At 48.4% G+C, this 25,834-nt stretch overlaps 2 protein-coding genes across 6 annotated transcripts in view; one reads left to right on the top strand and one right to left on the bottom strand.

Moving 5' to 3' along the window:
- The window catches only part of ZNF710 (zinc finger protein 710), a 29,765-nt gene extending 13,294 nt beyond the window's left edge, over positions 1 to 16,471 (bottom strand). Inside the window, exons 1-2 of one of the 3 annotated variants that reach the window (XM_079952838.1) lie at positions 16,237 to 16,471; positions 13,122 to 13,277 (exon numbers count right to left, since the gene is read on the bottom strand). The gene's annotated coding sequence lies outside the window, so the exon portion shown is untranslated. Of the gene's footprint in view, positions 1 to 13,121; positions 15,449 to 16,236 lie in introns of those variants that run through there. The other 2 variants (XM_079952839.1, XM_079952837.1) reach the window with 2 other exon arrangements.
- Positions 12,327 to 25,639, top strand: ARPIN (actin related protein 2/3 complex inhibitor). Of its 3 annotated transcripts, none has more exons than XM_079952841.1 (6): positions 12,327 to 12,579; positions 17,414 to 17,489; positions 22,134 to 22,266; positions 22,707 to 22,913; positions 23,318 to 23,481; positions 23,666 to 25,639. In XM_079952841.1, exons 1-6 carry the CDS (start codon positions 12,386 to 12,388, stop codon positions 23,672 to 23,674), a joined length of 783 nt encoding a protein of 260 aa, XP_079808967.1. In that variant the 5' UTR covers positions 12,327 to 12,385; the 3' UTR covers positions 23,675 to 25,639. The 3 variants fall into 3 exon arrangements, with proteins under 3 accessions (XP_079808967.1, XP_079808966.1, XP_079808968.1); XM_079952840.1 differs by lacking the exon at positions 12,327 to 12,579 and adding an exon at positions 16,599 to 16,927; XM_079952842.1 differs by lacking the exon at positions 12,327 to 12,579 and adding an exon at positions 16,969 to 17,242.
- The last annotated feature ends 195 nt before the right edge of the window (positions 25,640 to 25,834 follow it).

The raw sequence follows: 25,834 nt of genomic DNA, 5'->3' as shown, positions 1-25,834 counted from the left end.
CTAGGCCGCTGGAAATCGGACGCATACAAGCGCTACCTGAGAAAGAATTTATGACATCCCAGCTGGGGATTTTACTGACCATGGCCTGTTCTTTGATTTATTGCAGGAGATATGGGGGTGCACGTCTGGATAATCGGGCACAGCATCGTGCATTGGGCCAGGGTCCGCGCCATCAATTCCGGTCTGGGGCCGCGACTGGGCTTGCCTGATGGCATCACGATATCCTGGGTTTCACGGAGGAGAATGCGTTGGGCTGAGATGTTGCCCGCATTCGAGACCAGAGTCGCGAGAGAGGGCCCCCCGGATGCTTTACTTTTACAATTGGGTGAAAACGATTTGGCCTATAGAAAGGCGGCTGATTTGCAGTGGCACATACTCGGGGATTTGGAGGAGCTTAAGGCTGCTTACCCAAACCTCACAATCATTTGGGCCTCCTTGATGGAGAGGCGGGTTTGGAGAGATTGCAGGTGCCCGATGGCCATAAATAGGGCGAGGAAAGCCGTGGATCGGGCGGTGGTACGTAGAGTGGCAGCCCTGGGGGGAAAAGTCATACGACACCCGGGCATTCGTTTCAACTGTGAGGCCCTCTACTGGTTTGATGGCGTGCATCTGTCTGATGCAGGAAATGATATATGGCTTGAGGACATAGCTATGGGGATAAGGGATTGGTTTCAGGCATGAGAGTATTGGCGGCGAGCGTTTGCTCGTGTGGCAGTAGGCATTGGTAAGAAGGGGTTAAGACGATGTGTGTGGGGGAGGAACGCCATCACCTCCCCCCAGCGAGCGAAGGGTGGTCCGTTAAAGGACCCCGGGGGGCGTGGCCCTGTCCGAAGCCTATGGAGGTGTGGGCCAAAGGCACGCCCCAGAGCGGTGACCCGGGGGAGCTCCTAGTCGACGTGCCTTGCGGGAGTCTCCCCCGATATAAGGTTAACCCTTCCCCGTGTCTCCAGCAAATGGGCTGGAGCCGGATAGCCGTTAGGACCAATGCCTATGCCAATGCCTCTCATTCCTGAATTCAATAAAGTTGTGGCCTAATTCGCCCAATTAACCTTACATACGGTGTCTTGTGTCTTTATTTATCCTGGTGGGGGCGGGAACTCGCCACGCAATTCTGATTAACGTGGCTATTGGGGGCTAGTCAATGCTTTAAGCAATGCACATCTAGAGATCTACAAACCTGAGATTACACAACTTTAAGTCTTCACTGCTGCTTTCCACAAAATTGTTCTCTGCATTAGCACAGAGATCTCCTAAGCTCCCTGCTGAAGGTTCACCATGAAGGACAAATTGTTCTAAAGGCAGCATCCAAGTGGGCCCTGCACCCCACAACTCTTGGTGCAGAGCTAAAAGAAATGGGTGATGTCTGAAGTTGCAAAGAGGGGCATCAATGGGGTCTATCCAGGAAAGCAGCCATGCCTCTTGTGTTTCTAGTCTCTGCACCAAAATGCCCAGGGCAACATAATAAAGAAGCAAAGCTGCCAGTATTTTAGCATATTACTGGAGATGTGACCACTTATGAATACTCTGGGGGGTGTTTGGGGCTGCGCTGTTTGTGGGAACAAAATAAAGTTGGGTTTCTTTTTGTCGCCCTTGGTTCTCTTGCTTGAAAAACAACGTTTGCTGAAATAAATGGAGAAAGACTTTCAGGTTCCTCCTTTCTGAAACGACTTCTCTTCCTACATGTTCCCTGTCCTCTCTGAAAATAGAAAAGCTATTTTAAAAGAAGCAACCAAAAAAAAAAGGGAACTGAATAGAGGAATGAGGAAAGGGGAAAAAAGAGCCTCTAGGGGGGTGGTGGAGGGAAACAGAATGAAAAGAGATGAAAAATAAAGGAGGGGGAAAAGAGAGAGAGAGGCAGAAAAGACTCTGAAAAGAAAGAATGCTTCCAGCCTGAATAGATTGTGCATGGAAGGGGGAAGAGAGAGAGAAAGAAAGAAAGAAAGAGAGAGAGAATGCTTGAAAAGAAACAGCTACACAAAATGACCCTTGATTCACAGGCTGTGCCAATCACCACAATGCAAAAGTCTTTTTTTCTTTTTTTTCACATTCTCCCTCTTTCCCGTGGAGGCGGAGGGAAAGAGACTTGATTCTCAACCTAGCAGAAAATAAATCTGGCCAAATGGATGGTGAAGCGACTTGTAAGAATCCTTGTTTGAAAAAAAGCGCACACAATCCAATGAAAAATAAATAGGTTATTTAAGAGGAAAGCTTCTGCTTTAACAAACAAAGCATCCTACAGGTTAGGAGAAGGGCTCTCTCTTATGAGAAAATATTCAGAGGCAAAAGAAACAGGGACCTGCTTGTCAGAAACACGCAGCCTTGGAGCTGGCAGAGAACAAGTTGCTTTCCATTGAACCTCCAAACTAGACAACAAGAGTGTCTGTCTGGGCATGTGTGTTGGTGAGGAGATGAGGCCCTTTGCCTGGTCCTCAATGGTCCCATGCCATAAAGAGAGAGAGAGACAGAGAGAATGAATGAAATAAATCTTGAAACCCTCAAGCAGCCAAAACAGCTCAAATATTTTTCAACAACCTCTCAACATTTCAGATTTAATGCAACTGGACCAAAGTGTTGGTTGGTCAATAGGAAGAAAACTGTGGTCTACTGGCCAACTTTGGAAGGGTTCTGCGTCACCTTCCTCACAGGTGGGTTAATGCTGGCAGGGCTCATCTTCCATCCAAGAATTGCTAGAGTCAGAGCACCAGAATAAAAAAGCATTGGGTTTTCAGGAGTAGCAGGGATGGGGTCTTGGAGGGTCCATAACTCAAGTAATGGAAATCATAACTCAGAAGAATTACACACTTGGAAGGCAGTATCTTTAAAGACAACTGAGGATTTGTTTTTAAAAGGAAACAGTAAATCATTAGTTGGCCTACAAGGCTATGTAAGTTTACAAAAGCATTTAAATGTAATTTCTGACATACACAGCATTGCTAAGCTAGTCTGTTGAGGGCTGCGATTTCCTTGCTCAGTTGCTCTGCATGCTACACAATGACTGGGAGGGAATGAAGTTCACACAACACAACCACCCCTCTGCTGTCTATTTAAGTCATAGCATTGTTGTCAATGCTTCTCAAGGCAGACAGGTGTGTCAGCACTAACCTGCAGCAGGTCAGACCTACAAGGCACACCATCATTTTAACTTCCTGTGGGTGTTCCAATGTGAGCTTTATTTCCCAGACCTGAACTCTCTGTGATACAGTGTTAGAAACACGCACAGCAAAGGAATGCCATCTGAAGCCAGATCTACCAGCCACAGCTGTGGACCAGCAAAGACAACGCCTCTCCCCTTTCACAACAGTGGACTTCCTCCCTGCACAATGTGAAACCCAATACAGGAGTTGAGGGGGCGGGGGAGTACAGGGAGATCCAAGCTTCCTCAGGTAAGCTCCACGACACAGAAGGTGAAGGAATAAGTGGAAAATGCTTTAGAGCTGGAGTGTACTGTCCCAGTTTGACCCATCGCAATATATTGTCAACTGTATCAGAACCAGCACACAAATGCTTTTCTAGGTAACTGATTGATATGGAAGTTAGCAAGATTTGAGATTGAAGTTCCTATCTTAATAATTAATTGCATGCACTCAAACTTGAAAAACCAACCCCTCTGCAGAAAGATAGGAGTGAAGAATGCATTTCAAATCAGCAAGAGTCTGCACAACAACTTAAGCCATCACACGGAGGATCTCTGCAGAAAGATAGGAGTCAAGAATGCATTTCAAATCAGCAAGAGTCTGCACAACAACTTAAGCCATCACACAAAGGATTTGCCAAGTTCAGCAGGTTGGAGCAGCCACCACAATGGACTTTCCAAGAGCACAAACTAACACTTCCTATATCTGCTGTATTCAAAATTTTTCTTTTTAAAAGGAATCCATAAAAGCTTAGTTTGGAAAACTGAGAAATGCATAATAGAGTAGCCTTCCCCAACCGAGTACCCTCCAGATGGTTTGAACTACAATTCCCATGTCAGCTCCAGCCACCACAACTGTAGGATGCTGGAGCTGATGGGAGCACAGCCATGATGGCTGAAGCTAATAGGAGTTTCAGTTCATAACTTCTGAGGGCTGATGGGAGTTGCCATCCAAAACATCTGGAGGTTGGGGTGGTTGTAACAGTGGGCTAAGCTGGCTGGGCCCTCCGCCAATGACCAGCAGGTTTTTTTGTGTTTGAGTTTATAACTTTACTCTAACAGGACAAGTTCCACCTGGGCCTGGCCAACATGGTGTCCTCCAGGCGTTGCTGGACTCTTCCCTGACCACTGGCCGTTCAACTTCTGGAGGATACTGCATTGGTTACCTCTGGCATATGGTATGGATTTGGGAAACGTGTGATTTCCAACTGTACCAGGAGGAATGACAGAGCAGACATCACAGGACATTTGTCATCCCTTAGCTGAAATACTGAATCATACAGGGTCTGCATGGACATGTTAGTTCTGCTCCTTGGTACCACACTTACTTGAATGAGAGGATCTTTTGTAAACTGCTTTGAGAGCCTCTTAAGGGCTATGAAGCAGAATATATGCATTTTGAATGAATATGTCAGGCTCAACCCAAGCAACTGCCACTATACTGCTTCTCTGACAGACCCAGTTTTCTGGCTTTCATCCCAGCAGGTCTCACAGTCCTTTCACCTCAACTGACTGTCTCATACATCATGGTGGCAGCACTCAACCCAAGTTGGAACATAGGAAGCTGTCTTATATTGAGTCACAACCTTGATCCACTCAGCTTGGAGTTGTGTACACTGACTGGCAGCAGCTCTCCAGGGTTTCAGACAGGGGACATTCCAATTACTACCTTGAGATACTGGAGATTGAGACATTCTGCATGCAAAGCGAATTCTCTACCACTGATTGATGACCTCAGTACAGTCTGAGAGGTCTGCCACCCTAATGATGCCTGGAGTCTAAGTAGGCAGAGAGTGGAAAGGGTCATTAGTCCTGAGCTCTTGCAGGAACTGTGGGAGATTAGCAGCCAAACCTAAAAAAAAGCATATTCTTACTAGTTAGCAAAAGAAGGAGCGAATACCACAGAGCTGTATTGCTGATAGGCAGATACTCAGACCATAGAAATACAATTGGTAGACAATTGGTGTCATTTCCCTTCCTCTCCTGGACAGGAAAGAGCATATAGTGCTTCCTATTCCTCTCTCCTCCCTTCTTCTGACCAGCATTGGATGCAGACATGCCTCTGCTTGCTTCAGCTTTAGGCACATGCCTGAAGCTCGTTGTATTGTATATATATCTTTTTCCTGCATAGTTTTTACTACTGCCATTGCTGTGAACCAATGCAAGATTATGTGAGTAAATTATATTTTTAAACTTTGCAAGTTGTTGGCTGATTCTTTGCTAAGCAGGGTAAGAAGGGGGAAGCCAGCTGGACTTGCCCAAAATAAGACATTGCAGCCTAATTCCTATGCTTTTAATTTTGCTGCCAAGGATGGGATTTTGAAACTCTGTTCAACCTACACATGTGGTGCCTGGATAGATAAATTGCAATTAATATATCCTCTCCTATCCATTAAAATCCATCCCACAGGAACATGCTTCCTAGTCCCCCTCCCGTCCTGAGGCCAGCTTAACAGGACTGAGATTGGGAGGACATGGCGAATCCCTAGTAATAAAAAAATACCACACATGGCAAAGTTATAGCCTTTATTGAATAGCCTTTGGGGAAGTGGGGGGGGGGGTGAGATAGAGGCCTAAACAAACGTAGGCCTGTATTCAGACTGGTAGCCCCAGCTGGGCTCCTGTGCTTTTGAAAGTTGCATGACAGACAGCAGAGTAGCAGGAGTTGTTCTGCTTACAGAGGAAGAACTGGAAGTGTGGGGTGGTCAGGTGGGAAAGTGGGCAAGGCTTCATAGTTGTGTAGAAAGGATAATCCCAGCAGGTGCAGCTTTCCTGGAAGCCTGCATGTAGCTGGGCATAAGGAAGGTCCTCTTCCTCTGTTAGAGAGCTGTGAAGGGAGACACACAGAGAGTAATGAGCAGTGATCAGCAACTGGAACAAGTGGGCCCTGGATGCAGAGGTGGTGCTTGTGAGGATGACAGCAAGAGAGGGAGTGGTTCCACTTAAGCACTCATCCAGCCCCCTTGCCTCAGTTTCCCCTAAGAAGTAGGCAATACACGCCCCTTCCCCTGCAGGGGGCTTGCAGCGTGTGTGCAGCGGCTGTTCCCTATGTCCAGGCTGTGATCCTGCAAGGGAAGAGTTCTTGGGCAGGATCAGCATCCTCCAGCAGAGAACACTTCTGCATGCTGACCCTCATGTTGCCTGGGTGGTAGATGCTGCTCCCCGCTGGTCCAGAGGAAAGAGGCTTCCAGCAAGAGGTGATGAAGACAACTGCAACACTTAAACTTATTAGCTTGCTTGTGGGGATGCTTTGTTCTGGCCTCCCCAGTTTGAGAGAGGGAATAGAGTGTTTTGACCTGAAGTCCCAAGACAAAGTACCTGTAAGAGGTCTGGGAAAGAAGTGTTACCACTGTGCTCTTTCTATATATGCATGACACGAGATCAGAGCAATAAAGTCTCATGCCCCGTCATCTAAGTTGTGGTCTTTTTCTCCCTGGGATTTTTGACACTGATATTGGTGTGCTGTGATTAGATTCTGTGGCATCATGAGTAGGGCAGAAGGGTATGGGGAACAGTGGCTCTTACTCCAGTCTACTGAGTGGGTGATATTTCACCTACAGCTATTCTGTAGTTGGTGTTGAGGTCAGGACTTTTTTCTAGCGTTGGGGCAGGAAAAACATCTGAAGCACTACAAGGTTCGGCATAATTCTGCTTCTCCCCAGTTCCATCCACATCTCAGCATTGTTTTGAGCTTATGCTAGAAGAGTTCTGCTGGTGTTGCAGGTGTGTTGCTGTTATCTCTAGTCCAACAGACATTATCTTCAACTTATGCTAGGACAGTGGGCCTTCCACTGTACCTTATAGCCCCCATTTGGCCTAACTTGATTATAGGATTGTGCTGCAAGTGTGTTTTGTGGATTTGCCTCACCCTTATATTTCAGTTCAACTACTTTTGACTGTCGGAGGTATTTACAGCACACAAATTTAACATGGCATTTTGTTTTCACTTGTTTCCTAAATATGAACCAATAAACATGCCAGGTCAAATCTCAAGTGATTTAGGGGAGTGGGAAAATTTGAAATTTCATGGAAAACTTCCCACAAGACTAGAAACAATTAAACTGATTGACAGTAGGGCCTGGATAGATGAAAGCAGTACCTCCTCTCACAACACATAATTAATCCACAGATTTTGCTGCCTCAAGATGTAGCAATGACAAATTCATGGCAGAGAGGCCTATCAACTGTTATTAGCCACTGGTATCTCCATGTTCAAGAGGCAAAGGGTCCACATAGCTGTGGGAATGGTCTCTTTCCTTCATGCCTGGGCTTCTGGGATCCCCAGGAACATCTGTTTGGCAGCGGCTTCTGCTGGAGGCAGGATGATGAACAAGGTGAATTCTTGGTCTTATCCAGCAAGGCTTTCCTGAGGTTCCAAACTCCTCCAGGGACACAGATTTCACAATCTGGGGCATAGTTCTGCAACCCCAATAGACCACAACCTGCTCACACTCTATTGTGCAAGCACTAAAGAACTATGCTCAAACAACAAAGGCATAATGATCAACAACCATGAACTGTAGGAGAGTCTCTGTCTTGGGTTGTTAAAAACTTTTTTGAACATTTCTGATGGAACTTTTTTTGCTTGTTCCACACCATCCCAAGTTGGATTTAATTATCAAACTTTTTCAAAATGAAGGGAAGTTCACATGCAACGGGAAGCCAGTCGGAGATGATCTTGAGACCAGAATACTCCTGGAGCTTATATTTCTAAATATTGGTCAGTGGTTGCAGACCACAGAATGGCAGGCAAGAAGAAGATATTAGAAAAAGGAACAGGTGTGACAGGGGAATTAACTCAAAAGGCTGATAAGAAGCAGAGGTGGGAATAATACTCAGCATCCAAAGAACAGAGTGCATATGTGACAGCAAGCTTGAAAACACCCATATTTTAGTTTTTGAGAACAAGAAAGCAGCAGAGTAAGTTTAGTGAACAAAGACCTCTGCAAGGGAAACATTGCTCTGTTCTCCCATAGGCTCACTTCTTTTAATTTCAGTGCTGTTACCCAGGAACACACAGAAGCCAAAGTGCCTTTAATCTCAAGGGCTGTAAGAAGATCCACAGAACAGCTGGCACACTGGATCCTGGGAGGGGAATAGCTCCCATGGAAACACTCCCCCTCCCCACTGCAGACATGGCTAAGGAACTGGGGGGGGGGGGGCGGTTGTATAGCAGTTCTCAACATTTTTCAGCTGGACAGGCAGGGGGAAGGGATAGGAAGGAAAACCTCAGAGCAAAACAGCTACAAAGCTGATGGGACTGAGAAGACCTAGTGTCTATGCAACTTGAAGGAAATTACACCAAAGTACGTATCTGTGAAGATAACAGAAAGACAGAAAATGTGTTTGTGGCAGGAATACTGTAAAATATTTGAGTACATGCACCGGCAACACAAGACAGACAGCGAAACAGGAAAGATAAAATTAGAACAAGCTAGCATTCTTCCTTCTGTAATTCTAGCACTCCCTCCTTCCTTCCTTCCTTCCTTCCGTCCTTTTCATTCCTGCATTTGATCACTTGGGATAGCCACCAAAACTGCAGACCAGACCTTCACTGACAGGTCCAATATTATCTTCTTGGATACACTGAAAGCATTTTAAATGTTTTGCTGGGAAACCAACTACAATATCACATGCTTGTGTGTTTCTGCTCCTGAAGCTAAGTTAGTGGAATTCTATGTGACAGTTTCACATCCTGAATTCTTGATAACGGTTCCCCACCTTTAACTGATGCTTTAAGCTGCAGCTGTAGCTGCTTTGAGGACCAAGAGAAAGTGAAACTCCTCCCTGGGAGAACCTAGCATAATGGTATCAAGGCAAGAAGCAGTGACTGCCAACCCTTTCCTTACAGAAGCCATTCTTGCTACACTGAGCACTTTCAGGTCGGTCTCAGAGCCACAGCTTGCCCACTGTCTCCTGACTGGCCTCCCTCTGGCCCCTAGCCATGCCATAGTTATTGGTTGGACCAGCACCAGCAACTTATATGCTGATTAAAGGTGGTCAGGAGAGAGGGGTGGGAAGAAGGAAGAAGGCTTACTTCCTCTGATGGGAAAGGGCCAGAGGAGGTGTTGAAGGAAATTAGCTAGTGATATAAAATGTTGTTACAAAATTACATATTACTGATGATGATGATGATGATGATGATAACTGGAAATAGAAAGGAAGGGGATAAGAGAGGAGGAATGTAGGAGAAGGAATGTTAGAGTGAATGTAACAGGGCTAGAGAGGAGAGATTAAAAATGGCACTTTTGTGGGGGAGAGGAAGGAATAAGGTTCAAGTTGAGTGTGGCAGGAGAATGGAAGATAAAATTACAGGAGAAGAGTAAAAATACTCTGAGAGGCATGTGAGGGCAGAAGGAGAAAGGAAAGGGAAAGGGAAAGGGAAAGAAAGGTATTCTGTATTTAAGAGCCTCTAGATTAGCATATTCTGCCTAAAAAACAAAGAGAAGACCTCACAATCTCACCAGAGCAGATGTCTGTACTTAGCTTAAGGAAAACTGAGCTGTGGAACTCCTTGCCATGAGGAAATGTCAATGGCATAGAATCTAGCAATTTCCAAATATGGATTAGATATCAGAAAATGTCCGTAACTGCTATGCCAAACTCAGCTTCCACCTCCTACCACTTTGTGACTGGTGGGTCTCAGTAATTTTCAGATGTCTCAAGCGGGCCCTGGGGGTAGAAAGTTTGAGAACTCATGCTCTGCAGGTATACTCAAAAGTTTAATTGGGCTCCATGGAACGGTCTGCCTCAGGAGGTGGTAAGACTCTCCTTCCTTGGAGGTTTTTAAGCAGAAGTTGGATGGCCATCTATTGTGTATGCTTTAGTTGAGATTCCTGCATTACCAGGATGGGTGGGTGTGGACTAGATGACCCTCGGGATCTCTTCCAACTCTACAATTCTATTATTCCTCCTGGAACTTCATTCTCCACACCACCCAGGTATATGAAGCTGCCATATACTGAGAGAACATTGGTCCATCTAGCTCACTACTTTCTACACTGGTAGGCAGCAACTTTCCAGGCTTTCATGCAGGGTTTTTTCCTAGCTCTATCTGGAGATGCTGGGGACTGCACCTGGGACCTTCTGCACGCAAAACAGTTGTTATACAGTAAGCTACAGCCTTTCACTATTGTGAGCCGGGTAATTGGTTCATGTAGTTCAGTATTTACAATGACTTTTCCTGGCCCTACCTGGAGATGCTGGGGATTGAACCTGACGCCTTCTGCATGCAATGCAGATGCTCTGCCACTGAAGTATGGCCCTCCCCCCCAACAGTTCAAGAACCACTGCCCTACAGCTTAGCCCTGAACAATCTCTCTCTCCCTTTTTCTGGTTAACCTTAAATTCTACACCAAGAAAACTTTGTAGCACCCCAAACAGAAAAAAACAAAAACATTTCAAAAGTCTCCAGTGAACTTTCAACATCTTTTCTAATATGTGGAAATGTTTTAGACACACTCCAGTTATAAAGATTCTACTGCAAGAATAAAGGAAAACTTTAAAAGGAGAGAAAGGTGTGTGCACGCTTTTGGAAAAGTAATGCACCATTTTAGACAACTGGGTCCCTTCCAACTCTACAGTTCTATGATTCTAAGCATTTCTCATAGGAACGTCACCTTCCAATGACATGAAAAGCTATTAAACAGCAAGCTATTTCACACAGTAGACCATCTCTGAGCTCCATAAGGAAAAGGCACTGACCTCTTGAGGCCGACCCATGGTATTCTCTCTGAGCCTCAGTTCCATAAGGGAGTAATGATTACTGAGATAATGTATGTCGGGGGTGGGGAACCTGTGAGCCTCCAGATGTTGTTGCAGCTCCAATCAGCTCCTGCTGGCAGGGACAAATATGATGGGAGTTGGGAGTACAGAGCTGGGAGAGCACTGATGCACTTAGGTCTTGTTTGCGGGCTTCCCAGAGGCATTTGGATGGCCACTGTGAGAACAAGGTGCTCAACTAGATGGATCATTGGCTTGATCCAGCAGCCAGGCTCTTCTTATGTTCTTAACACCAGAACATCCACAGGTTCCCCACCCTTGATATATGCAAAGTGCTTTAGGAACAGTTGCATACAAGTACGACGATTATTAACAAAAACAGTAGCATACTCTATATGGGGAAATGAAATCCTTGCTTTAGAGGTATACATTATCTAATAACTTATCTAATACCATAGGTATTGCTACCTTCCTATGAAACACCCTCCCTTGTTAGAGTTTTCCTCTCAAGCTATGTCAGGAAGGAGGCACCATCTTCACCAGGCAGTCATTTTACAGTCACAGCCAGTTGCAAATGTAGCTTAAAGAGTTACAGACACCATTCCAAAAGCAGATCGGAAGTCTAAGGTTGCATTGATTAAAAGGCGAATCTTTGATTTTCTGCCAGGACAGAGTTGCTTTGAGACAGTCCTTGGAAGATGGCAAGCAAGCAACCTTTTCTGTGCTGCCTTCTGCAATCCATCTGGGGTGCCCCACACAGTGCATACCTGATACTCAAGTGCCAACAACACTTTAGAATTTAGATGTGAGTTTTTGTTGTTCACACTGTTTAGCCTATACTGCAAGGACCATACCCTCCATTCAAGGAGACAACTGCAGCTGAAGCATTTCTGAGATAAACATTTTATGTTGCCAGTGGGTTTTTTTTTGGGGGGGGGGCGGTGTGTGTGGGGGAATCATCATTGGAGAGGTCACCATCCATCAACAGAATCATCTGCTGCTTTCCCACCACTAGTTTCCTCACAGTATCTAGATAGTACTAAATTCTTCAGATAGTTCTGGAAGTGGGAGAGGAAGGGACATGGACAGGGCTGAGGAAGGTGCCCAAGAGCACAGACCAGCCCACTCTGCAAGAGCAGCTTCTATGGGCAACACCTCTGAGTATTTTTAAGAACCATCTCAATGACACAGACCTCAGCAGGGCAGTCAAGGAGAGAGAAAGCAAAGATGCTGCACAGAATGACTCCCATTGAACAGCGCAGATCCCAACACAGGCGAGTCCACGGAATCAGTCAAGGAAAAACACATTCTCATATGTTAGAGTTAACGGAAGGCAAAGGGGTTGGGCAGACAAAGAGCAAAGTCCCCCCCTTCCTTTGCAGCCACCGCTCCAGGAAAGCTGCTTCGTAGCTCTTTGGCAAGGCCAGTCAACAGCAGGCAGAGAAGCTTCAGGCACTATCCGCAGGCTGCAGTTTGAGGCGGCGCGCTTTCCAAGAGAGCAAACCCCGCTACTACTGAGCCTCCGCCAACATGCAAGGGAGCAGGTCCGTCCCCCTCCAGTTTCTTTCCGTCCCCTCCAATCCTATCCGGAGGATTGTTAAAGGGAAAGTTCACCGCGGCCAGGCACAGAATGGGAAAGTCCAGCCGGCACTTCCCTCTCCAGGGGCGGTTCGAGAACGAGGGCCTCGTCCCCCTATGGCCAAGCACAGCAGAGACGGCAACAGGTAACCCACCGGCTGCCTCCTCCTGCAAGCCGACCAACCGAAGAGGGGTCCACTCCATCAGCTCCACGCCGGCACCTCCCGAGACTCCCCTCCCGCTGTTGCCGCTGCCTGCTTCCCTCCCTCCTCCCCGGATCGGCTCCCTGCAGAGCAAAACTTTGTGTTGTAAAGCAGCAAGAGGAGGGGAAAGTTGCAAGCGAGCAACAAGGATGTGGGGGAGGCTCCTCGAGTGTTAGCCCCCACGTGCTGTGAGCCCCAGCAAGACAAGAAGCGCCGCAATCCAAGCCCAGTTGTGCGTCCTCCTCTCCCTCCTCCCCCTTCTTTCTATCCTTCCTTCCTTCCTTCCTTCTTTCCCTCCCTCCTTCTCCAGACGCCATCACTCTTTTCTCTCTCTCCCTGCTCTGGCATTAGAGCGCCGGGATGGATAGAGGCGGCAGCGGTTGGGGCAGCCCACCGGGCCTCCCGCGGGGCTTTCGGCGCCCGCCTCCTCTCCGGCCCGGGAAGAGAGGGCTTGGCTCAGCTGGCTGGGGCTGAGGCGAACTCACCCTGGGACTCGCGAAGAGGCTTGGCAAGGGGGGCGGGTAACGGGCAGGCAGGCAAGGGAGGCCGCTTCACCTCTCCTTCTGGGGCAGATCCTCGTCTGGGTGCTGCCGGCTCCTCGCTTGCTCGCAGTTCCCTTTCTCTTTTCTCTCTCTCGCTCTCTAGCAGGAAGGAAGAAGGGAATGAGGCAGGGCTGACGTGAAGGGATGCAAAACAGCCCCTCCTAACCCAGCTCTGAGAAAAAGGGAGAGAGAAAAAGAAAGGCGCAGAGGAGGGAGAGCGAGAGCAGCAGCAGCAGCAGCAGCAGCCCCTTTTATCTCGCTTTTGTTTTCGCACTTCCTCTCTCTCCGGCCCTGGCCAAGTTTCCTTTTCTCTCCCTCCTCCCCACAGAGCTTCTCCCTCTCTTTCTCTGCCCTCCTTTCCCAGCACCACAGAATCCCCCCCCCCCAATCTCCCACCCTGGTCTCTCTTAGCGAGGTGTGCAAGTGCACCCAGCCAGGCCTTTGCACAGGTGAGGAGGGGTGCCCCAAAAGGGCCCCTTTAATTGTCTCTAATAACCTTCCATGTCTGGGGCTAGGTGGGACTTCTAATGGGTTCTGTGTGTGAGGCAGCCAGAGACAAGCCTTTGCCTCTTGATCCTGCTTGGCTATCACTGTCAATAGATGACCCTGCAAGTTCTGTTTACTAGAAAAGAAAAACTACCCTCCATTCATGCTTTTCTCATTTATAGTTTTATAAACCTCTACACTGAAGTGCTCCAAACGCAGGGCCATCAGATGGCCCTTGTGCTCCCCCAGCAGCTGCTAGGCCACAGCTACTGCCAAGCATAACATAGTCACGCTCCTCCTCTGGTGAACCAGCAGCAGAGTCAACAGCAACACTGAATAGACACACCCACCACAGCAGGCCTGGCAATTCTGCCACCAACCACAAAGATTATGCTCACCAACAACACATCTCCAGCCAGGCAAGGAAAGCTCCTAGCACTGCATAGAATTTTCAGGTGACCTTGTGGGGCTACCCAACCCTGGCTATGCTACCAGAACAAGCTATATTGTCTTTCCCTGCACAAGCCAACCAGGTACTTGTGGATAAGAAGCCTGTGCAAAGAGCTCTCTGCCCCATGCAGGATTTAAGCCCTGCTGGCAAAACAATGCTTCCTCTGCAACAGCCATGCACAAAGTGTTTGGGAAAAGCCTTTTGCAGGGGATAAGGGATGCCACACGTAAAGGGGGAATAATGGAGCTGACAGTGGCAAGACTGTGGTTGGCACCGCCCCCCTTGTGTGGGGATTAGTAGCAACATCATAAAAAGGATACAGCACCTGGACGTTAGGGAGATGTAAAGGCTCCTATTTTGGAGGCCTGGGTGGGAAGAATAGTTTTAGGTGAGAAAAGGATGGCACAGCAAGACTGCAGGCCTGGCCCCTTGTTCCAGGCAGCCGGACACAGAAGTGCCATGATGGAGCAATTGTATTAATTTCCTAGGGTATCCCCCTCTTTTCTTCTCCTTCAGACCCGTAGACCAGCTTTGCATGTAGCCATAGCTAAGCTGGAAAAAGCAGAGACTCAGCATACGTCCTGAGTTCAAACCCTGGCTATGGACTGCCATGGAAAATAGCTGCAAAAAACATGTGCATGTATCGGGATCAAGGCAGCCTAATAGCTTGTGTAATTGGCCTATGACACAATAATCACATTCAGGCTCAGGACGCTTTCACTTTGTGTAGCTCCCTTAATCTCAAACAGCCATACAGCTTCCTTTTAATTTCCAATGTCTGCTGGTTGTTATCCCAGGTCAGCTGCATACCCAACCTGCTGCTCCCACTCTCCACTTCATGCAGTCCCAAGTTTTAGATTGATCATCACACCAGCAGTAATGAGGGATGGAAGATGCAGAGATCTGCACTGCAGCAAGGGAGGTGGAGTAGGGAAAGGAAGAGCAGAGTGGCAGCCATCTGAGGCTCCCTATTGACCTTAATGTGGGTGCCACTTTTCGCTGCTGGCAGAATGTTGCCCTCTGGTAGTGCAAGGGGCTTTAGAAGTGATTCCCTGCCATCCAGTGGGCATAACTCGACAAAGCAATTGTACTTGTGACTGTAGAGCTAATGGGCTCTTAAGGTAGCTTTTGCCAACATAGTACCCTCTAGGTGTTTTGGACTTGCTGGGCACCAGGTTGGCAAAGACTGCCTTAGTGAAATCCTCAAACTGCACTCCACTTCCCTCAATTTTAGTCAAACATTTGCCCCGCCATGGCTTTTTAGGAACATTATATTAAGGGGGCTTCTGCCACGGAAAGTAAGGGGTGACCCCTCTGGTTGCAATTCCCATTTTCCCAGTATTCTTTTTTTTAGATGTGGTGGCACCAAGGATGGACATAAGAGCAACATGATCCTTGCTTCCAGGCTTTTCCCACATCTTACCACTGAATCCACTTTTCTACTGCTACAGGACTCTGGGGCAATGTCCTTGTAGTGATCCACAATGACCCCAAAACATCTAGTTGGCCACTGTGAGAACAGGATACCAGATCAGATGGACCATCATCTCACCAGCAGCCTCTGCTTAGGTTCCCAGGGAGGGACGACCCTCCTTATTTTCCTCCTGCCAGCGTGTGAAGACTGTTTTGTTCAAACAGGCCTTTGGAAACTTTTTTTTTTTTTAAAGGAAAGAGCTTTTAACAGTGTATTGTATTTTTGTTTTTCATATTGTTTTAATTCTATTAGAGTTTAACTGCTTTTTAACAACTGCCTTTTGTATATTTTTAGCGTTTTGTATCTAATCTGTGTTGTTTTGATTTGTGGAAGCCGCCTTGAATCCCAATTTGGGGAAGAGGTGAGATATAAATAAAGTGTGCATAATAATAACAGTAATAATAGTAGAGCTTGGGGTGGGCGTGCAGAAAGGATCCTTATGTGGGTTTTCTGTGCTCTGCACAGCACCTCTGCATCTGCCATCCTGCCAGGTTTTAAAGGCTCCTAAAGCACTTCCATCCCCTTCCTCTCTGCTAACTCTCACTATGGAGGTCAGAGAGCTTGAAACAATAAGCCGCTGGCAGTGCTGAGCCTCCTGGCTATACAGAGCCACTTTCTGAGTCCTCTCAACCCCTTGCTCTTCTCACCTGCGGCCACAGGGCCTCGGTTACCAAAAAGGCAAGAGAGAAGGGGGGGCCCTTCCCACGGCCCACCTGGGGCGCTTCAGCCTTACAAGGAGAGGCACAGGCAGGCAGCCTCAACGGGGTGCCTCAGGCAACTGCTTTCAGCTGCGTGCTTTGAAACGTCCCCTGAGCTGGCTTCCCTCGCAGGGGCGTTGTGGGTGCCTCGCCTCACGGGAAACACGCGTAAGTGAAAGTGCGCAAGCGCGTAGTCGCCCCTGTCTTCCTCCCCCCTTTTCTTTCCCGCCATTTTCCTCCTCTCGCGTGCAGGGGGCGGGGCTTCGTCCATCCGCCCTCCCTCTTAATCACCCAATCAATGCCTTCACCGGCCGAACCGCGGACCAATGCCTGGCTCGGAATCGGCCAACCCCGCGGCGACGGCGACTCGCCTCTATCCTTCCACTCTCCCTCCCGCAGTTACACTCCGAGCCCTGACGCAGCTCAACTGGCTATCACAGTGCTGTCCTTTTTTTTTGCCGCTACTGCGCAGGTGCAGAGAGAGTGTGGGCGGAGCCGCTGTCTCCCGTAGCCCCACCTCCCCCGGCCCTGCTGCGTTCGCCGCCATCATGAGCTGCATTTACGATCAGGGTGCCCTGAGCACCAAGGCTGTGCACACGGAGCGCCTGCGCGGCCGCTGGGACCCCGCCTCCTGGCAGCGGTAGGCGGTGGGCCGCTTCAGCGGGGAGGGGCCTCTGAGCATGTGCAGAGTGCGCAGTGACGCTTCCCCCCCTTGCAGGCTGAGGGGGTGCAGCGTCGAGGGGTCGGGTTTGATGCGGTCGCCCAGGGACATTTGTGTGGAGGGAAAAGAGCTGAGCACCAAGAATGAATCCTTGAGGGGCCCCTTAAGAGCGAGAGAAATGAATGAATCCCCCACCCATTGAATATTGGACAATTAGGAAGTTGGACCACCCAAGAACAGAATCATGGAGACCTATGGGGTCCTTTAATGCTATTCTCACAACAGCCCTGTAAGGTAGGTCAGGCAGAGAGGGAATGGCATAGATGGAGAAGTGAAAAAAATAAGTTTCCCCTCTATGGCATCAAAATTCCCTGAAACGGTATAACCCCAGGGGATTGTGGGGCGATTGACATAAACTCTTCACTTGGGGTTCTTCCCCTGTGTCTTAACTTTTCTCCCCTGCAGTGGTGACGGTGTGATTGTGGAGGGGCAGCTCTTGGACATGTCCCGCCATCTCATCTTGGATGATGCTGACAAAAAGGTGAGGCTTCTTATGAGAGCAGAAGAGCGATCCTGCTGGATCGGACCAGCACTCAGCCTCCTGTTCCCCCGCAGGTCCCTGTGAGAAGCCCCATAAGTGGAGGGCAGGAAAGCCATAGCCTGTTCTCAGGCTCTGGTGCTGGAGGTCTGACACAGCCATCAAGACAAAAAGCCATTGATAGCGTTATCCTCCATGAATTAGTTCTCACTTGTTCATGGCATTACATTGGGAGTTAGTTTGCATTGAAGCGGTTCGTGTGACCCCCTCCTTGCCATCTGCACCACTCAGAATGCTGCCTTTGCTGTGGGAAATGAAGGGATGTGTCTGCACCACAAATACAATAATCCCACCTGGGAATCCTGGTGTGGGAGTAAAAGATACATAACCTCCTTTGCCATAACAAAAAAATATCAGTTCTCACAATTCCTGGCAGGTCCTGTGTGCCTTGAATTGGAGAGGGAAGGGGTCCTGCTAAGTAGCAGTATTAGATTGGATGAGGGTAATAAACAGCAATTTGGGAGAGCTGGCTTTGGCTTTGCTTCTAGATGGCCAGGTGGCACCAGTGGCCAGGAGTGGTTTCTTTTACTAGCTGTGTCTTAAATGCCAGCTGTGCTCTTTTCTTAAGAAGCTAGGGCTGGTCTTGTCACCTCCAAACTACACTACAGTGGTACCTCCCTTTAAGAACAGCCCTGTTTGCGAACTATTCGGTACAAGAACTCATCAAAACCAGAAGTAGTGTTCTGGTTAGCAAACTTTACCTCAGTCTACAAACAGAAGCCGAACGGTGGAAGGGCACTGGTGGTGGGAGGCCTCATTAGGGAAAACGTGCCTCGGTTTAAAAACAGCTTTGGTTTAAGAACGGACTTCCGGAACAGATTAAATTCATAAACCAAGGCACCACTGTACTGTAATGTGCTGTATGTGTGGCTGCCCTTGAAGACCCTCCAGAAGCTTCAGAATGCAGCTGCTATGGTTGTGATGGGGCCAGTCATTCTGATCAAATTAACTTCAGTCTCATTCCATCTACATTTATTGCCACTTGCTTCCAAGTTTCCGAGCACAATTCAAAGTGTTGGTGCTGACCTTTAAGCCCTAAATGGCCTTGACCCAGTATACCTGAAGGAGCATCTCCACCCCCATCATACAGCCCGGATACTGAGGTCCAGCTCCGAGGGCCTTCTGGCAGTTCCTCACTGCGAGAAATAAGGCTACAGGGAATCAGGCAGAGGGCCTTCTCGGTAGAGGTGCCCGCCCTGTGGAACACCCTCCCATCAGATGTCAAGGAAATAAACAATAAGCTGAGGTTTAGAGGACACCTGAAGGCAGCCCTGTTTAGGGAAGTTTTTAATGTTTGATGTTTTATTGGTTTTTTATATTCTGTTGGGAGCTGCCCAGAGTGGCTGGGGAAACCAAGCCAGATGGGCAGGGTATAAATAATAAATTATCATCATCATCAAACCCTAAAGCACCCAGGACTGGAATATCTCAAGAAATGCCTCCCTGTATGCAAGTCTGTCTGAGAACTTTATTCCTCTGCTGAGACTCTGCTTTGGGACAGTCTTCAGAAATAAAGCCAGTATGTACCTTGTGGTTGTGGCACCCAGATTTGGAACAACTTCCCTGCAGAAATTCCTTGGCCTGACTAGATTGCTTCTCATCACTTTTAGGAGGGCAGTAAAGGCAGCGTTGCTTCAGTGGACTTTTTCCAAAAAATATGGTTTTGTTGCCACTGCTTTCACCAGATTTGGCTATTAGTGCATATTATTTTTATTTTAGGCTGCCATCAATATTTTATAGTGCACATTTTGAGGATAATATTGAATAACCTGCAGATCCAAGGGTTTTTTTTGTGTGTGTGGGAGATTAGGAACTGGAGTCTGTCCCCAAAACAGGAGAGGCCCTTGGGTCCTAAGCCTCCTGCCCTGCCCCATCCTGAGAGGATGAGCAGGTGATCCTCCTTGCTGGTGGACTGGATTATTTGCCAGATGGGGAGAGAAGGGAGGGGACTGACACAATCTGAAGGTTGTGTCATGTAGCCAGATTGCATTGCTGACGTTTCTCCTTGGATATTTGTTTGTTACCCTGACATCTTGCCTTTCCATCAAAAGGTAACTAACAGTACTTTGTCCAAGGTAATTAACAGTAATAAAATCCGCAATAAAAAAGGATCAGTCTATAGACAACATGGCAATAAAAGTGGATAAAAGCATATGGAAAAAGGCAGTTAATTGAAAGCATAGTTAACTTAGAAGTACATATTTAAACACAGCAACAGAGCCAAACAGACCAGCCTAGTGAGTCAAACACCTGTTTGAATGAAGATGGTTTATCCTGGCTAAATGGAGTCTGTCCGCAAGGGGACAATATGGCCTTCCCCCTGCCTCTGTATGCAGTCTCTGGGGAAACTCTTTTCTCGAGTTCCCAGCAGTGTGCATCAGATGTTGGCTGGACAGATAGAAAGGCCTCTGTTGAAGACTGCAATACCAGATCAGGGCTGTGCAGTAGAGTGACCTTCAGGAAGTCTAGCCTTGAGCCTTTTAGGGGTTTATAAGTCACAGTTGGCACATTGAATTGTGCTGGAAATGGTCTGGGAGGCAATGGTAGCTGTTGTCACCTTAGAGTCCCAGGCCTCCTCTCACCCCCTGTCAAGGGCCTGACTGCAGCATTCTGAGCCAGAAGCAATTCCTGAACCACGGGTGTCAAACACAAGGCCCGCGGGCCGAATCCGGCCCGCCAGACCTCGTCATGTGGCCCGTGAAGCCGCCGTCGGCCGCCAGTCTAGGGATTTGTTGTCTCGGCAGTTTCCTGTGAAGCCGCCGCTTTTATCTCGCGATATTTGGAAAGCGCATGGTTTTCCCCCCCTCCCCCGCCCACTCCGCCGGAAGCGCCGCGAGGTGTTCAAAACCCGGCGCGAGTCGGAAGCGGCGGTGCGATGCCCATGGAGGAGAACGGCGGAGCCTCATCCGGGAGCGGCGCAGGTGGGGAGCCGCCAAGAGAGGCCGGGCTGCCTCCTCAGGGTCCGGGGGGGTGTTTATTGTGGGCTAAGGGGTCTCCTGAGCATGTGCAGAGCGCTTTCCGCCTCACCCGCCCCCCCCAGCAGAAATCCGCGAAGAAAAGCCCAGCAGCAGCAGTGCCCTTCTTTTTATCGCTTATTGTGCAGGCGAGGCTGCCTCCCCCGATATAGATATAGATATGAGAGAGGGGGAAGTCAGAGAGGTGGAAAAAATATGGGGCTGGTGTCGGTGGGATTATAACCTCCCTCATGAGGATAAGTCGGAATTTAGCAAAGTAGGGTGCAGCTTTCCTCCCCTCCCTCCAAAAAACAAACAAACAGAAAAGTTTGTAGCACTGATCCTGAAGCCAAAGGACAATTTTAGCATGCTGCTATTATTTTCCACCTCATTTCGCTTTGTAGCTGGTGACCGGTATCCATTACTTGTTTGTATTTTTGATGAATGCTATATTATAAAAAGACAACAACAGGGGGACAATGGAAGAATTCGGGAAATAGATGGTGGCAAAGGGGTTGGAGGTCTTTTAAGATAGAGCTTTCAGGAGCTAGAACCAACAAGTACCGTGTGTGTGTGTGTGTGTGTGTGTGTGTGTGTGTGTGTGTAACACATAACAAGAAGCAACAAGTACTGTGTTTTATATATGGGTTATTTTGTGCTAGTTCTTAAGGCAGGTATATCCAAAATCTGCTTTGGGGCCCAATTCGGCCCTCCGGCCGGTTTTATCAAACCCCTGTGGCAGTTCATTCATTTATTGCTGTCAAATCCTTTAAAAAGGTCAATAAACCTTGAGGGGGGGGGACATCCCCCAAAAAGCTCTTCAATCCTAAAAAAAAGCTCAACTTTGGTCGGCCCTCATGCATGTTCACTTCCATCAAATCTGGCCCTCTTTGAAAAATGTTTGGGCACCCCTGTCCTGAACAATCTTTGAGGGACAGCTCCACATAGAGTCACCCATGTAGCAGTCGCCCAAACAAGATGTAACAAAGGCATGTCTCACCAGGGCCAGAGCTGACAACTCCAGGAGCAGCAGAGGTGGGCTTGATGCGCCAACCTCAGCTGAATTAAAAACACCTCTAGGGATCTAGAAAAGAATCTAGGGAGCAGCCCCAAAGCAAGGAACCCCATGGTTTTTCAGAGGAAGTGCAGCCTCATGCAAAACCAACTGTCCTTCAGCTCCCTGATCGGACTTTCAGTTTTCCAGGAGCAGCTCTGCCTTGTCTGGTTCAAGTTCTAGCTCACTCACCCTCATCCTGAATGACACTGATACCCTGCATATTGTTCTAGAGGAAGAAATATAGAGTAATTCATTCTTGCTAGCTGTGAGTGTGGGTTTTTTTTTGTGCAACCCACTGTAATTTTTGCATTGGTTCTGTGACTGTTGGAAACTAGAAATGAGCAGTTTTTGTTTTTGTGTCTTGTCTACTTCATGATGATTGTTGACAATGGCTGGTGCTGGGGATTGTCAACACTGGCTGGTGAACGCCAACATGCTCCAGTTTTTTTACATCAACAGTAATACAGAGTTGCAAATGTAGTGGCAGTAGCACTGGTAGGTGGTAACAACAGTCAAAAGTGATGGTGTTTTCTGAAGACTCAGAGTGAGCAGATTCTCTGTCCTTCCCAAACCCAGGAGCGCTACTTCGTGCTATACATCAGGCCAAGGCTTGTTCATCGCCGCAAATTTGACCCCAAGGGGAAGGAGGTGGAGCCCAACTTCAGCGAAACTCGGAAGGTCAATACTGGCTTCCTCATGGCATCCTACAGTGAGTTTTGCCCAGAAGCTTCTCCTTGGTCTGCCTTAGCAGAGCAGAAGGTAGTGTTCCTGCAGAATAGACATGGGAGGTTGCCCTGTTTTCCTGGGTAGTGAACTGGGGTGTCTCAGCATGTGATCTGCCTTTCCTCTTCTCATGAATTTCTCCTGCCATGTGGGGTGGGGAGATTGAGAGCATCTCAGCAGTGGAACAAGCTGTCCAGCATGGTTGTAGAACTGTAGCCCCAAAATATTTGGAGGGTACCAAGTTGGTGAAGGTTGCTCTAGGATCTGCTTGGGTGTAGGAGGCTTTTTTCAAGGAGGGCAGGTGTGGTCCCCAGCCTAAGACCAGGAGCTGGGAGTTGATGGCTCCTGTGTATGTGTGCCTGGGCCTTGGGGTAAAGCCCTCCCTGTACACATCTGTCTTTTTTTCTTCTGTTTTGTGATGGACAGAGGTGGAGGCCAAGGGCAAGACCGACAGGCTGACCCCAGAAGAGCTGGAGCGCCTGGTGACCAAGCCAGAGTTGGTGAAGGTGACGCAGCCCTACACACCCAGCCAGGCTGTGGCCTTCTGGCTGCCTGAGAGTGAGATGGAGAAGATGGAGCTGGAGGTGGGGATGGAGATCCGCCTGAGGACTCTGGGAGATGGACCCTTTGTCTGTAAGTGCTGCAGGCAGAGCTGCTGCCCCAAAGCCTCTTTTCCCCAGTTAACCCCTTTACCCATTTACCATCCCTGCTGGGCCAGCCTGGGGAATGAGCCTTCCTCATGCTAGGACCTGGATTTGCCAAAGCATCAACACTTTCTGGAAGGACACATCCTGGTGTGACTAGACTCCTTCCTCCAGTCTATATTCCAGGTAGAAACTTCAGGGACGTAGGAGGCTCCCTTCAGCTGAATCAGGCCATTGGTCCATCTAGCTCAGTACTGCCTACACTGGCTGGCAGCAGCTCTCCACAGGGGTCTTTTGCCCAGCCCTACCTAGAGGTGCCATGGGGGATTGAACCCCCATGCCAAGCAGCTGCGCTGCCACTTAGCTCTTGCCACTTTTTTTTCTCCTTTCCAGTCTCCTTAGCCAAGCTGGATGTGGGGACAGTGACCAAGTGCAATTTTGCTGGTGACCAGCAGGCTGGGGCCTCCTGGACAGACAACATCTTGGCTTTCAAGGATCACGGGGAGCCGTCCAATGAACCCCGAGGGCATGGGGATGGTGCGGAAGATGCCGAATGGGTATGTGGATGACCACTCTAGATTGAGCAGCCAGGGTAGGGGGTTCTCTCTGTCACAGACTGAGACTTGGAAACTCATGGATTTGCTCCAGCCCAGGAGCCAGACTGACCCTGTGCCTGGAGCCCTGGGTGGGAACAAAGCCTATCTAGGGGTCCCTTGGAATAACTGCTGCTGTTCTCTGCAGGATGACTGAGGCAAGAAGAACTGAGAGGACGCAAATGACTCCCTGCCGCTCCTGGACTCTTCTCTATTCTTTTGTTTCCAAAGCTTATGGGGAAGGAGGGGGACAATTGGGGGTGGGGAGGGAGTGGTGTGTGCTCTCTCAGCAGGGCTGGGATTCCTGCAGCCTTCCTGAATCTCTTTACATGATTCTTCCTGGGTGCCTGAGGGTGGCAGATCAGAAGATTTTACTTTTAAACGTTACCCCAGGCTCTTCTACGGCAGGCACTGCCCTGCCATGCCTGCCTAGCCCCTGGAGCAAAAGCCTCAGCCCTTCAGCAGCATACCAAAAATTACTGGTAGCAGTTTCACCAAGACCAAAGAAAGTGATGGCTGCCAGCCACTGAGTGCCACGCAGTGGGAGAACCACCGGGAGCAGCAGAGGTAGCTTGACCAGCCACAAGTGTGGAGGACAGGTTGGTCAGTGTCTCTGGCCGCAGTGCTGAAATAGGCTATTGGAACAGGGAGGTTCCATCTCTGAGTACCAAATGCTGTGGGCAAGCAGCAGCTGATGGCTGTGTCACCATAGCAGCTTGAATGGCTCGTGGTAGCAACTGCAGAAGGCAGCCTGCTGGTCCGGTTCTGCTTTGTGTTCTCATTTGGTGCCACACGCCTTACCTTTCAGTGGACTGTTTCCTCCTCCTCAGAGCAGCAGCAGGATTCACCATCATGTGCTGGTGATCTGAGAGGCAGCCTAGGATTTAGCTTCATGGGGCTTTTATTTGGTGCTCGGACAACCCCTTCCTTCCTTCTGCTTCTCTCCTGTATTCCTGCTCATGCTCAGCCCACTCTTCTTTTTTTAAAAAAACCTTTTTTATTCACTTTTACACTGTACACATCAACATTTAGGATTCCTTGAACCCTTAGACTTCCCTCCACCCCTCCATGGTTTCCATTATCAATTTTTTTCTGCTGCATCCTATATTTTCTCTATTTTTCTTAAAATAGTCCATTTTTTACCTTAGTTTTTTATACATTACACACATTACTCAAATTCTGCCAAAGTTTTTAGTTGTTTACAGTGTTGTAATTTCCCCCCATTCCTTATTAAAGTTTCTATCTTCCTGATTTTCCCGGTCATTTTCGCCATTTCGGCGTAGTCCATCATCTTTATCAACCATTTGTCTCTGGTCGGGACTTCATCTTCTTTCTGTCTCTGAGCCAATAGTATCCGTGCTGCTGTCGCTGCATACATAAATAATCGCCCATTCTTCATTCTGATCCTTCTGGGCCAGCTGGATAGATTTGTCATATATTGCACCAAGAGATGGAACATAACCCTTATTGATGGAGGCTGACCCATTTCGTAAATAACTTTTTTTTGTGTGTGAAATCAATAAACACATTTAACAAAATTCAACTTGACAGTTGTTCCATCAATACTGAAAACAGTCCATAGAGCATAATAACTTATCTATTTCACACTAGAGATTTACACATGATTGTGGTGGTAGAGTTTGGTCATCTCTCTGTATGTACAAGATGAAAGGTGGGTGGAGGCCGTCCCTTAAGTACATAGGAATGCAGGAAACTGTCTTACATTGAGTCAAGCCCTTGGGTCCATCTAGCTCAGTTTTGGTGACACTGACTGGCAGCCACTCTCCGGGGTTTCAGGTAGGGGCATTCCCAGCCCTACCTGGAGATGCTGCCAGGGATTGAACCTGGGACCTTCTGCATGCAAAGCAGATGTTCTACCACTGAGCTATGGCCCCTCCCCTAATTCCTTCTGGATGTTTCCAAAAGGTGGCTACAGGATGCGATCTTCAGCTGCTCTCTTTGGGGGCAGCAGCAGCTTGGTGGAGGAAGTCCTAAACAGTTGCCATTTGGCCTCTGGGCCTGTGCTAAGCAGGCAGGAGCTGGGAAAGGCCTGGTAGGAGAACCTCAGCTCTGCTCAATGCTCTGTATACATTCTGTAATAAAATATTTCCATTTCCCCCCAGTCTGCCTGCCTCTTTCTGCGGGGGGCGTGTGGGGAAAGTTTGTTTCCTTGGCCGTTTCTTGGGCACCTGCGACCACCCTCCATCCTGATCTAAATATCTCTCCTCTGGGCCCAGAAAGACCACCAGGTGGTTGTGGGGGAGATTTCCTAGACTGTTGCATCAACGAGCCAAGCCCCTTGTTGGCTGTAGGCCCC

This window comes from Podarcis cretensis (genome assembly GCF_951804945.1).
Source record: "Podarcis cretensis genome assembly, chromosome: 14".
NCBI lineage: Eukaryota > Metazoa > Chordata > Lepidosauria > Squamata > Lacertidae > Podarcis > Podarcis cretensis.
This window is presented reverse-complemented; position numbering and strand designations above follow the sequence as displayed.